The 14,166-nt window shown below is 40.3% G+C and overlaps 1 protein-coding gene and 1 long non-coding RNA gene across 5 annotated transcripts; one reads left to right on the forward strand and one right to left on the reverse strand.

The window, feature by feature from the left end:
- Positions 1–1,830: 1,830 nt before the first annotated feature.
- On the forward strand, positions 1,831–9,287 carry stard7 (StAR-related lipid transfer (START) domain containing 7). Of its 4 annotated transcripts, none has more exons than XM_058060552.1 (9): positions 1,831–1,927; positions 2,209–2,735; positions 2,830–2,987; positions 3,061–3,110; positions 5,060–5,170; positions 5,239–5,321; positions 5,414–5,513; positions 5,637–5,721; positions 8,303–9,287. In XM_058060552.1, exons 2-9 carry the CDS (start codon positions 2,287–2,289, stop codon positions 8,479–8,481), a joined length of 1,215 nt encoding a protein of 404 aa, XP_057916535.1. In that variant the 5' UTR covers positions 1,831–1,927; positions 2,209–2,286; the 3' UTR covers positions 8,482–9,287. The 4 variants fall into 4 exon arrangements, with proteins under 4 accessions (XP_057916535.1, XP_057916526.1, XP_057916517.1 ...); XM_058060543.1 differs by having other exon boundaries at positions 1,876–2,066; XM_058060534.1 differs by having other exon boundaries at positions 1,876–1,999.
- On the reverse strand, positions 8,847–10,754 carry LOC131109028 (uncharacterized). The gene is made up of 3 exons (XR_009120620.1): positions 10,639–10,754; positions 9,981–10,044; positions 8,847–9,258 (listed from the first exon to the last, which is right to left on the reverse strand). It is a non-coding gene; the product is annotated as an uncharacterized LOC131109028 (long non-coding RNA).
- Positions 10,755–14,166: the final 3,412 nt, after the last annotated feature.

Raw genomic sequence — 14,166 nt, forward strand, 5'->3', positions numbered from 1 at the left:
GCATCGCTGTTTACGCATGAGCGGTGACCTAAAGGTCAAAATTCAGTTGTCATCTGACTGGTTGTCCTGTATGTCAATCAAGTAACGGGGATGGATGATAGGCTGACATCGTAAGTTCTGCTGCACTTAGAGACGTTGTTTGATTTGATTGGTCGCCCGAAGGGCAACATTCAGTTGTCATCTGAATGGCTGCCCTGTATATCAATCAAGTGACGGCATTGATGCTGGGATGATATTTTTTTAATGTCACGCCGCGATCGACCAGCGATCGACCAGTACCACCTCCGCGATCGACCGGTAGATCGCGATCGACTTAATGAGCACCCCTGGTCTATATTGTTGTATTAAATATTGTTAAATTCTCCACAGATAAGGGCGTTGATACAATTTTTTTGTTTGTTTAAAATAATTCAATGATTTTGAAAATTGTATCGGTGTCGGAGATACTGGGCCTATACTTATTTGGTATCGGACTTATCGATGTACAATATTGTCTGCCTTTTTTGTGCAACGTGTTTCGTGAATGAAATGCGCTTTTATATTGAAAACACATAGTCTCACAAATACAAAGGATACTTTGGATATAAAGGATACACGCACCCACACACACAAAAAGAGGACTAACGTGACAACTGACAGTTAAGGTGGAAACACTGAGTACGCATATGAGAGCTTGCTTTGCAACAAAGGAAAAGCAGAATGTTCCAGACGCCTTGATGCCTCTGCAAAGGAAAGATGCCTTAATGCCACAGCGAACAAACGAAAGGAGAAACACCATGAAAGCGGTTCAAGCAAGGGCAGTGGCGAAAGCTGATTGGTCCAGGACTCCAGCATCAGGACTCCAGCCTCGAATGTATAAAAGGCCGGGCAGGGAAAGGAAGGGTGCTTCTTGCAGCTGCGCTGTAATAAGACGCGCTTACTTGTAGGCATACAGGGACTGCAGATAAGCCCGGGCGTCTGTATTAGGTATTGTTATCAGGAATAAATAATCTGGTTCTCATTCTGTCATTTGGTTCTTTGAGATTCCCTTATCCTCTATTCGAAACCCACTTAGAGTCCTCAGGGGGAGGATTTCTACAATATATATATTTATGTTATTTCCCCATATTTCCACACAGAATTTCAGAAATGGTAACACTGTGGTGGTGCATAATGGTTTAACTTTATTCAGTATTAAAGTACTTCTTTCCATTTATGTTGTCTACTTTTGAAGTGAATTATTAAGTAATACCTGCCTTATAATGTTAAAATCAATCTTCCTATTTTAGTATGCCATCTTCGGCATCACTGCATTGACATTGACAGGGCAGACATATTTGTTGTTTCCGTGGCCACTAGCGCCACCTGTCGTCTTGCGTACAAGGTCGGCATTGTGTTCAATTCAAATGGCATAATAGTTATTTATATTAGTACTCCTGTTTAGTTACACAATGTGAGATAATGAAGACAACTGCGGGACATACCCCCAAGTCTAACAAGGTACGTAAACAGTTGGGCTCTTGAGGCAGCACCATCTGTTAATGCCGCTTGCTATGGTCGCATGTTGATGACGCAAACGCTCGAATAAAAAAGATAAATAATATATATATATAATAATATATATATATATATATATATATATATATATATAGATTATATATATAATATATATATATATATATATATATATATATATATATATAGCAAAATATGACCAGAGAAACTATTCAATAATACATTTTATGTCGCTGATTCTGAATTCTTTAAGCGACCAGGGTCATGCTAGTTCAAGAGCTAATCGTCTTAAAACGAATTCACCCTCTCAACCAATCAGAACAGTCGTATGAATAATCTCTGTCCAATGCATATGCGTGTTTTATGTGCGCCGGGGTTGAACTTCCTGGTGGGCGTGTCCAAGAGACGACAGGAAGAACAGGAGGTCAAACGAGTAAGGATGCGAAACGTGTGCACGTCTTCGGGATAAAGTCACTGTTTAAACCACATAAACGCCGGAGCGGAGGTACTTAAAGTGTCTACACGCTAAGGTGGTGGTAATAGCACCTTTGATTCAGAAATACTTGATTAAGGTTAGTCTTGCTAAAGTTAGCCGATGCTAAATGTCGCGTGTTCCCTGATAGCAAGCTTGAGTGCAATAATGTGATTGACATTTGAGATAATCTTATGATATATACACGTCTCATATAAACAATCGCATGGTGCATTCTGCAGCTTCTCGACTTGTTAAAAAGCTACTACTTCGCAACTTGATTTGGAGGGATTCATCCAGCCTTTGGGACACTTACCGCCATGTTTCATTCGGTGCCCCGTCGTTTCACCTGCGAGATCGGCGTCAGGACGTCCAGGCTGCAGAGCAAAAGGTTGTTCCGGCAGGCTGTGCAGGAGGAAGGCACGGGCTCGTCTCCGTGGTTGGGCAGGGTTACAGGCCTGCTCCTGTCCACCCTCCACAGGGCAGCTGTCCTTGTCGGGGATACTGCAAGATGTGGACAAAACAGGAAGGGCTTGCTGTCCATATTCATGGACCACTGCAGTTTTTTGACCGGCCAGAGGCTCCGGCGTGCATGTAAGATCGGCGAGCTCTACTCCAACCTGTACTCTGAGAGGGCCAGGTGGACCTTGGCCGGGAGCATGTGGCGCAGGTTCCAGAGCAAGCACCCCCCTACCGGAAGACTGATTGCGGCCCTGGCGGGTATTTTCATGTGGGAAAATGAGAAGATTCAAGACGAGGAGATGCACAGGTTTGGAATAAGTAAAAAGACAAAAATATGCAATGCAAAGCCACCCGTCATCTTGGTAACAACGCCCTGTGCTAATATTTACATCTACGTGCAGGTGTGGACTTGAGCTGCAAGCACTGGAAGTGGTGAAAAGGCAGAACAACAAAGTGGCCACAGGACACATGGAGCCTGGCTGGGAGGTTGTGATGGAGAAGAAGGACTTCAGAGTCTGGAAGCGGCCCATCCCTGACAGTCACCTCTATGAGTATAGAGGTCAGTTGGCTCACAAACAACAACAACGAAACAAGTAGCTCATAACAACCATTATTTTGGTGTTGTATCGCAGTGTTGGGCTCCTACAGCGACATCACACCGAGACAGTTCTTCAATGTGCAGGTACAGTATTCAATTAACCATACAGCAGGGGTCTCAAACTCAATTTACTTGGGGGGGGGGGGGGGGCACTGGAGCTAGGGTCTGGGCGAAAAAAAGGTTTTCCAAAAAAAAAAAAAATCAATCAATCAGTAATAAATAAATATAATAATAATAATAATAAAAACTTAAGAAACCACATATAGTTGGGTAGACAAATTATTTTTTCAGATTAAAATTAACAAAGCATTATTAGAGCCCTGTAGACATGACAAAACACGACTATAGTCACATTTATACTCTTTTTTTTTTATTTACAACATATTGCGCAACTGCAGGGTCTTGAGACACATGCTAACTCGCAAACTAGAGCGCTAGTGATCTAAACGGTAGCCTTCAAGTTATTTCCTTTAAACTTAAATAGCCAAAAACTTACCACTTCCACATGGATGGGGAGGATAACTATTAACAGTTATTTAACCTTTAACATGAACATTAATCAAACGTAATATTTTTTTCTGGGTACATGATACCATACAGCATCCATATCAAACTTGCGCGGGCCGCACTAACATTAAACTTTCATATCAAGGCGGGGGCCTCAAACTAGTGTCCTGCGGGCTACATTTGGCCCGCGGGCCGCGTGTTTGAGACCCCTGCCATACAGTCTTTACATCAAGAATTTGCCTACAGCCACCGCTGTTAAGCATTTTTTTTGATATGGTGCTAATTATAGACCCCTGACCAAGTACGTGGTCTTTAAACCCCAGGGTCTGGAATTAGTGCCATATAAAAAATATTGGCATGACCACACGATATGTGGCTGCAGGCAACCTACTTATGTATATATTTTAAAAATTAACTCCACAAGATGGCAGTAGCTGCTTTTGACGTATCCAAAGTCGGAATGCTCCGATCAACATCTGTTGATTTCTGTAAAAAACTGCAGATCGGTTTTTGTGATTGGCGTCGGAAGGTGTTTATTAGTATATTTGGCGGGAAATCCGACATGTCTGCTGTGTCATGTAGGGTTGCCAACAAATCATGCCAATTGATGCCAGCATATTTGCATTATGCTTACTAAACTTATCTCTGTTCAGCTATTTTTGCATTTCTTGCTTTACACACTTTACCTAGCTAGCGTTAACCGCCTAGCTTCCGTAAATGCAACTTCTTACCACAGTGACATTTTTATTTTTAAAACAAAACAAGCTGTGTTGTTAGTTTGGAGCTGATTTTTGTCACACGGTGAAGCCACAGGTGTTCATGGGGGGTACGCATTAACTGAACAGCTTTTTCTTGTTGTCATTATTACAGCTGCAACAATCAATTAATCGATTAACTAATTAATCAACAACTATTTTGGTAATCCTGGTAAATTCTGGACCGCTTATCCTCACGAGGGTCGCGGCATGCTGGAGCCTGCTATCTTGGCCCGAGAGGCGGGGTACACCCTGGACTGGTGGCCAGCCAATCACAGGGCACATATAGACAAACAACCATTCACACTCACATTCATACCTATGGACAATTTGGAGTCGCCAATTAACCTAGCATGTTTTTGGAATGTGGGAGGAAACCGGAGTACCCGGAGAAAACCCACGCATGCACGGGGAGAACATGCAAACTCCACACAGAGAGGAGGGGGAATCGAACCCCTCCTAGCTCCGAGCTGTGTGGCCTGCGCTCTAACCATTAATTAACCAATGAATTTTATTTGAACATGCATCAGTGTACAATGGAATATATCACATAAATCGTGTTGTATGATATTTTTAGTTAATAGTTTATTATAAAATTATTATAAAATCCAGATTACATTAGATACCCCAGCATGCCTTTCTAAAATGTTGCTCCTCAGCTGGTGGGGTGTCATGTGATGGTGTATTTGTGGCTTCCCCTTTAACACTGCTGCCTGCTGTATTAATAGCACAATAACAACATGGCTGACCTCTGTCTTGCCTTGGGTTCAGTTGGACACAGAGTACAGGAAGAAGTGGGATGCTCTGGTTATCAAACTGGAAGTGGTGGACCGAGACGCCAACACAGGCTCTGAAGTTGTTCACTGGGCTACACACTTCCCTGTGAGTTCCTCCTCCTCTTCTCGATTTGCCTCCGAAAATACAACAACTAAATCCATTTTCCATCACAGTATCCTATGTACTCAAGAGACTACGTGTATGTGCGACGCTACGACGTGGACTTGGAGAACAACCTGATGATCTTGGTGTCCAGGTTGGAGTTTACAAGCAACAGTCCATCTCATGCAGCAGCAGTAACATTTGAATACATCAATGAACATAATAAATATGACACTTTTTTTAAAGAGCTGTGCAGCATCCCAGAGTTCCAGAGTCTCAGGACTTTGTGAGAGTTCACACGTACAAGTCCAAGATGGTCATCCGCCCGCACACGTCCTTTGATGAGGTTATTATCATGTATCATTGCATAGAATGAGCTATAAAAATCAGTTTAATCCAGTTTACATAAGACTATAAGATTATTTTATGGCTGTGCCACTTATTTAAATGTTACCGCTTGTGTTCCCAGAATGGCTTTGACTACCTACTAACTTACAGCGACGACCCGCAGACTGCCTTCCCTCGTTATTGTGTGAGCTGGATGGTGTCCAGTGGTGAGTTTTTTGGATTTTTTTCCCGGCCAACTAACCTGGCAACACTCTCACATACAGTACAGCATATACCTGAATTACTTTTATATTTCAATATTGAACAAAGCAAAATTTGTTTTCAATCAAAAATGTAAATATGGTTCTACTATATCAAACTTATTGTGTGGGGATTTGGGGTAATAACTATAAAAGCCATCTTCAATTCAAGAAACAACACAAGCAGTTGATCTTTGCAAAATACAAGGAAGAGAGAATGGAAGAAATGACCATTATGTCACTATATGGTTACATTACCAAATACTTCTGTATGTGTATAAAAAATGATGAAGTTTTGCACCCTTCAAAACGCAAAAATGTCATCATCTGGCTATGAGTACTGGATTTGGGAGCATGCAGACATGATGCAGCACTTTTAGTGCAGGAGGAACTTTCGTTGCGTGCAAGGCTGGCATTTTATGCCATTTTTGGACGCTTCTGGGGCCCCTCTTGAGTGTGTGTGACGTTTCCTCTGTTTTTTTGACCAAAAAAGTGCATTAGAAGCAAGTTGAAAAAATGACATACTTACCCCTTGCATTTTTTGGCAAAAATCAGCGCCCTCAAACTCTCGCATTTTATGCCATTTTTGGGCTCTTCTGGGCCCCCTGTTGAGTGTGTGTGAGGTTTCCGCTGTTTTTTTGACCAGAAAAGTGCATTTTCAGCAAGTTGAAAAAATTGAAAAAAACAACATACTAACAACACCTTACGTTTTCTTCAAAAATAACAAAATTTAAAACTGGCATTTTATGCCATTTTGGGGTTCTTCTTGGGCCCCTGTTGAGTGTGTGTGAGGTTTCCGCTGTTTTTTTGACCAGAAAAGTGCATTTTCAGCAAGTTGAAAAATTTGAAAAAAACGACATACTAACCCCTTACGTTTTTTTCGAAAATCAACACCCTCAAACTTTGGCATTTTATGCCATTTTGGGCTCTTCTGGGCCCCCTGTTGAGTGTGTGTGAGGTTTCCTTTGTTATTTTCACCAGAAAAGTGCATTTTCAGCAAGTTGAAAAATTTGAAAAAAACGACATACTAACCCCTTATGTTTTTTGTCAAAAATCACCAAATTCAAACTCTGGCATTTTATGCGTTTTTTGGGTGCTTTTGGGCCTCCTGTTGAGTGTGTGTGAGGTTTCCGCTGTTTTTTGACCAGAAAAGTGCATTTTCAGCAAGTTGAAAAAATTGAAAAAAACGACATACTAACCCCTTACGTTTTTTTCAAAAATCGCAAAATTTAAAACTGGCATTTTATGCCATTTTTGGGTTCTTCTGGGGCCCCTGTTGAGTGTGTGTGAGGTTTCCTTTGTTATTTTCACCAGAAAATTGCATTTTCAGCAAGTTGAAAAAAATGAAAAAAACGACATACTAACCCCTTACGTTTTTTTTCAAAAATCAACACCCTCAAACTTTGGCATTTTATGCCATTTTGGGCTCTTCTGGGCCCCCTGTTGAGTGTGTGTGAGGTTTCCGCTGTTTTTTTTACCAGAAAAGTGCATTTTCAGCAAGTTGAAAAATTTGAAAAAAACGACATACTAACCCCTTACGTTTTCTTCAAAAATAACAACATTTAAAACTGGCATTTTATGCCATTTTTGGGTTCTTCTGGGGCCCCTGTTGAGTGTGTGTGAGGTTTCCGTTGTTATTTTCACCAGAAAAGTGCATTTTCAGCAAGTTGAAAAAAATGAAAAAAACGACATACTACTACTACTACTAACCCCTTACGTTTTTTTCAAAAATCAACACCCTCAAACTTTGGCATTTTATGCCATTATTGGGCTCTTCTGGGCCCCCTGTTGAGCGTGTGTGAGGTTTCCTGTGTTATTTTGACCAGAAAAGTGCTTTAGAAGCAAGTTGAAAAAAACTGAAAAAAACGACATACTAACCCCTTATGTTTTTTGTCAAAAATCACCAAATTCAAACTCTGGCATTTTATGCGTTTTTTGGGTGCTTCTGGGCCTCCTGTTGAGTGTGTGTGAGGTTTCCGCTGTTTTTTTGACCAGAAAAGTGCATTTTCAGCAAGTTGAAAAAAATGAAAAAAACGACATACTACTACTACTACTAACCTCTTACGTTTTTTTCAAAAATCGCAAAATTTAAAACTGGCATTTTATGCCATTTTTGGGTTCTTCTGGGGCCCCTGTTGAGTGTGTGTGAGGTTTCCTTTGTTATTTTGACCAGAAAAGTGCTTTAGAAGCAAGTTGAAAAAAACGACATACTTACGTTTTTTGTCAAAAATCAACACCCTCAAACTCTGGCTTTTTATGCAGTTTTTGGGTGCCTCTCGGGCCCCTGTTTAGTGTGTGTGAGGTCTCCCCTGTTTTGTTTTTTTAACCAGAAAAGTGCATTAGAAGCAAGTTGAAAAAAACGACATACTTACGAAGGGCGTGGAAAATAATCGATATTAATCGATGCGCATGTGCGCGATGCGAGTGCATCGGCTCATTCACTCGGTATGGCTGCAATTGACGGGTGAAATCTTGAAATGTCGTCATATGAAACGTTGGATTGAAAAACCCCAAATTAAAAATTGTATTTGTTTGCTTTTCCTGACAGGTATGCCTGACTTTTTGGAGAAGCTTCACACAGCGGCTCTGAAGGCCAGGAACTTGGAAGTGGGGGTGTATGACTATGCCAGTGTCATTAAAAGCAGTGACACAGGCCGCCAACAGAGCCAGGAGCGTCTGGCTACAGAGAAGAGCCACACTGGAGGTCCGGGACAGATGTTTGCTTGAACACATATGGAGATGGACCCACGGTGGATTTGTGCAGATGAAACCCTCCAAAAACCCAAATATTTTGGGTGTGGTGTGTGTGTGTAGGTTTTTTTTTTTGTAGATGAAGAAAAGAAGAATGGATCTGAGCCCTGGCGTTCATGCAAAATGTGTGCTGTGTGTGTGCTGCAACACTGGTCCATGGGAGATGACACGGCCAAATTGCTTTGTCTCGCTTTATGACTATGCTGTGGCAAACCTGACTAAAGAAGACAAGGACAAATTTAACGGATGTGCTTTTGCAGTAATTACGATAGAACATGGCTGATTAATCTCCACACTGACTAATGAAGGACTGAGGCCGCAAGATTGGTTGCTTTTCACATTTCTGCACAAGAATAGCTTGCTCATTTGACTGACATTTGGGCTATCATGATGACTTTTAGGGCTCTTGTGAAGCTAAAACCAGTCCTTCCACAGCAGGGGCACAGTGTCTTCTAACAACCATTGAATCCTCACACCAGTGGTACACATGCACTTATAAATGTATGTACTGCATGTTTGAGAGTCTGTTTTTTGGGACACGGTGAAATTAAAGGTTACCCCATTTCAAGTCTTGTAGCAAACAAACATCTCACACTGTTGGTCATTTGTGCTACAGTCTGTTGTATGTCCATTAAAAACAAAAAAACTACTGGAATAGCCCTATCATGCTAACTCACTGTGATGGAATTCTGCTGCTTTTTGTTTTGTTATATCATCAAAGTCATCCTCTTCTGAATGTACACACAACGCCACCTATAAACAATAAAAACGTTTACAGCCTGGCAATGTGGCATAAAGACATGCATTTACATGGTGTTTTCATCAGGCCTTCGCTACAGCTACCACGGAGGGGAGGGCCTTTTCTCAGCACCAATGAAAGCTAGCCGGCGTCACATTGATTTGCATATATTTCCCATCAGCCCCCGCCAGACTGACTTAGACTTTATAACTGTTTGTTAGCATCGCTGGTTTTGAGTCTCCGTAAAACAGTTCAACATAGGTTGTAGACAATACTATAAAACTATAAAGAACACTATAACGTATTCTAATCTTCAGAACAAACTCGTAAGTACCACCATGACTAAGGAAAAACAGTGGTATTATACTCAGTAAGCAGCGTTTCTAGACAGCATTGCTACGGTAGCACGCTAACTAAAATTGGATTACGATAAAGAGAAGATTAGTATAGGATGGCACGCAAATTTGTGGCGTGATCCAACTTTTACTTTGGCTTCTATCCTAATTTTAATATCTCAATATTTATAATTTATGTCACTCATTGACGTAAGTCAGTCGAATCACTCAAGTCACCTGTCAGAGTAATGCTCAGAAACTGCTGAAAGTTTTTCTACACACATGCAGGACATTTCTGTATCTTGAGCAACCATCATTTTATATGAAAAAGTTGATGAACAAAATAGAAAGAATTAGATAACCGCTAAGAACATTACAGTTTACTGATTCAATACACACACCTTAATGATGAAAAGCGTCACTCTCTGCTTCAGCTACTGCATTCTCCTCAGTTGACACATCAGCCTAAGTACAAATTGGAGAAAAATCAAAAGAGATTCAAACATGGAGTGTCCAAAGGGTGTTTCGGAGGCCACGTACAGCTCTAGCTATTTTTTCCATTGGAAAAAACACTCTAAAAATCAATAACGCAATAATATTTGGTTCTTTAACAAAGTTTCTTTGCATATTGAATTGGCGGACTGGTGCAATGGCGACACCTTGTGTTTCCACTCGTTACATCACCGCATCAAACAAAAACAATTTAAAACTATGAGTCAATTAATCATCCAATGAAAAAAACGACAAAGGGGACAATTCATCACGCAAAAACAACAACACAGCGAAAACAGGGTGTGAAAACAGGACGCGTTTGGTCACCCGTTTGTAGTGTAATTAGCTTGTCCACTGCTTCCCTCTCACCAGGCAGTCATATGTAAAGTTAGCGAACAAGTAGGTCGTTGAATTAGTTAAACTTCTAACACGTTCACATTTCCTCAATGTATATTTGTTACGTGTTGCTAACTAGTTTAGTTGGCTAAGTCGAAATGCCGTATTATCTACGGAAGCCTTTGAGGGTCAAAAAGCATTTGTTTCTACTTTTGTATTATCCTTCCTTACCGTGTTAAAACGTCAGGTTGAGGAAAAAATATTTGCTAAATTAGTCCACTTTCCTAATAAGATCAAATCAGATGAAGTTGTGTCATTTCAGTGTCTCTATCCCCACTCCGCCTTCCTTTTTACGGTAAGCAATTTGCATTAAGTTGGCCCATGACAGCTGCCGTAGTTCAGGCTAATTGGATCACGTAGAAATGTCTGGGTTAAATGTCAAGGCTGAACGTTTGTCTGTAACAGAATAAATGCGTATATAAGGATAAAAATCAATGCAATTACTTTTTGAGGGATGTGTCCTATTTTTATGTACAAAATACACTTGGAGCTCATAGATACACACACTGTTCATGATCAGTATTCATTTAACACAAGTGTCGCAATAACATGATATCATCCGCCTTTAAGAGCACACATTGGCATGACGCAATGTCTCCTAAGAGCATTAATAAAAAGGACCTCTGAAATTAGAAGACATTTTTGGTGGCGGCGAGCACTTACTGTAATTGATGGACTCTGCAAATCTGCCATGTTGGATTTTTTTGGGGGGGAAGAGGAAATGACCACTTGGGGCAGAAACATTGGCTTTATTTTGTGTTCTTTAGTCACAATTTAAACACACGGGATATCCGGGGGAAATTTATTGCAAGACACACACAGGGTCACACCTTTAGGAGTCCAAGGTAAAGAAAAAAAAGATGCTTTTCGAGTGGAAGGTGCTCACAAAGGCTCCAAAGTGCTTGGCACAACCATGGACGGATGACGCACTGCATGGTTAGATCAAGCACAATGGCGCCCTGGGCCGGGTCAGAAGAAGGAAGAACCACAATCAAGACGCAATCAAGATGGGATCTTAAAATTATTTATAGAAGGGCCACATTGTGTTAAAGTAATTATTTTTTCAGTTTTATTTGTGGAATGGCTGTTTGTTTGTTTGTTTTTTTTAGCTGGAAGTGACACAAGAACTGTGGCAAATGATTGTGTATATATATATATATATATATATATATTTTTTTTTTAAACAATAAATATACATTTTGCACCAAACTCATAGCAAGAGACAAGGTGAGATTTTCGTGGAAGTTGACGTCTAAAAAGTGTCTCATTCTTGTTCTGTATTACCCATAAACTAGCCAAATTCTGAGCTGAATCCCATTTTTATTAATTGAATTTGTATCTCTTAGCTAGAAATGAAACAACTGATTCACAAAGGACACTAAAAAAAGCCATTAAAAAAATAGACATAGTTGTTTTAGCTTCCATTTGATCACCAAATGATTCCTAAACTAGCCTAATCTTGAGCTGAAGTGCATTTTTATTTGTGGAGTAGACATCTTTTAGTTAGATATGACACAAAAAAGCAGCCAAAAATGAAACAAAAATAAATAGTGTTATACCCCCAATTATTAATAATAAAATTGAGTCACGGTGCATTTTTATCACTTCATCTGTCTGTCGTTGAGCTGGGAATGACAGAATAAATCAGCAAAATATGAGGAAATATTTAAAAAAAAATCAGTAATTTTCTATTTAATATCTTGAAGTTGGAGTCTAACAAGTAAAAGTGAAAAATTGAGTTTTAATATAGAGTTAAGTCCAAATTAGTAATTTGAAATGTGAAGATGTGAGCTGTTTTCATTATTTTAAATGAGAATGTTGAATTTATAGTTTCTCCAGAAGTGACCAGGATCCTTCCAAATGGTGCAAAGATTGCGTTTTCTTAAAACGCTCCTTCCTGATCATGGCTATGAATATTTTTCCCAGTATGAAATTGCAGAAATCACTGAAAAAGAAACCTTCTTGTGTCATTTCCAGCCCAGTTGACGTATTAAATAGGAACTATACAATAAAATAAGGGGTATTACTTATTTTTTGTATCAATTGAAACATTTTTTAAAAATTGCAAAAAAATACTCTGGTGTTATTTCCATTTCCAATCACAAAAAAATATTCGAAAAATGAATGAAAAATAATGCTAGGTCATTGCGGCATGAGGAAAAAAAAGGGGGGCTCCACCCTTCCTGCGGTAAAACTGCGTCAAACCCCACCCACGCCCATCCTTCTTAACGGTCATTGCAAATCGATGATGGGGATTTCATCTTTTTTTTAGGAAAACTTCACCCAAACTTGAACGATTTTTTGGGGTGTTTTGTTCGATTCTCCTGACATTTTAAACCTAACCCTATTTTAATGGAGGAAAGCGCTTTCTTCCTACTTAAATCTCATTACCTTTCCTTGAGTCTCCATCGTCTCCTTTGGGGTGACGCTTGTGCCACGAAGCGATGTGACCTCGGAGAAAGCTTACGTTTGGTGGTGATATGACATGAAGATGGAAAGGAGAAAAAAACATGGAGATGATGATTGTGATACTTCATTACCTGCTTGCCGGGTTCACCTGTTGTGCTCTCATCATCTGAAAAGTGGAGACAACATCTCATCATAGTAGTAACACAGGTGAGAGATTAGAATTATAAAAAAAAAACAAAAAAAAGACACACCTTTCTGACACATCTGTTGGCCGTGAAGTTTCTCTTGAAGGTGAGCGCTCAAGGTGTTTCGTTGAGTGGGTTGCGGGTCCCCCCCGGTGGGATGCTCCAGCCCGCTCTACGACTGGAGACAGACTGTCCCGGCTGCGTCCTCAGCACCCTTCAAGTCCCCGTCTCCTGCCCCTCCTTCCAGCTAGGAGGGGTTAGTGATGTGATGTCGGGATAGGTGCGCTACCAAGGGGCGATGGTATAAGCTACCATTGGACACAGGATGGGGAGGATGGCTCTGGTTCCGCATTTCATAAATATTAATACACCCCCCCCCCCCGCTCCTTAAATGGCCAGTTTATTTAATTTTGTTAGTGGGGGGAGTGGGAGTGCTTTATTCACTAAATGGTTTTTATTAGTGGCCGCTCTTCAATTCTTTCATTAGCTAAAGTGCTGCTATAATTTACAGGGGGAAAGAAAGGAGGGGCTGGGGGGGGGGGGGTGTCTCATCCACGAGCTGTTGGGACAAGACCTGCCAAGTCCTTCAAGCACTCACATTCATACTTTGGCTTTATAGGGCCCTGCCGTTCCAAGGTTTTAAAGCACAAAATGCTACAACGTGGACAAACTTTTGAGAAGATTTCCCACAAAATCTGAAAGTCGTCTAATCCATTCTATTTAATCAGCAATTACAATGAACTTGATTTGATGGGCCAATCAAATTGGGTGAAATCACACGCTTACGTTGCAACCTCAAGTGACCAAAAATGGTTCCCAACCATTCTGTCATTTTAGTTCATTTGGGTTCCTCAGGATTTTGGTTTACAAAGTAAATATTTTTTTTAGTCAAATTTTTTTTTGACTAAACCAAAACTATGTCTACAAAGGTCCAGTTGGAGGTGGTTAGATGATTATACATTAACTTGCACTAAAAAGAAAAATATTGGTAAAAAATATATTATTCTATAGCTGTGGTTTCCTTAATATTAGAACTTTTCCTCAACTTAATATTCCGCAAAAAAATACAACTTTTGTTTCTCATAATAGTAAGACTTTAAGTTGA

This window comes from Doryrhamphus excisus, chromosome 2, assembly GCF_030265055.1.
Source record: "Doryrhamphus excisus isolate RoL2022-K1 chromosome 2, RoL_Dexc_1.0, whole genome shotgun sequence".
Classification (NCBI taxonomy): domain Eukaryota; kingdom Metazoa; phylum Chordata; class Actinopteri; order Syngnathiformes; family Syngnathidae; genus Doryrhamphus; species Doryrhamphus excisus.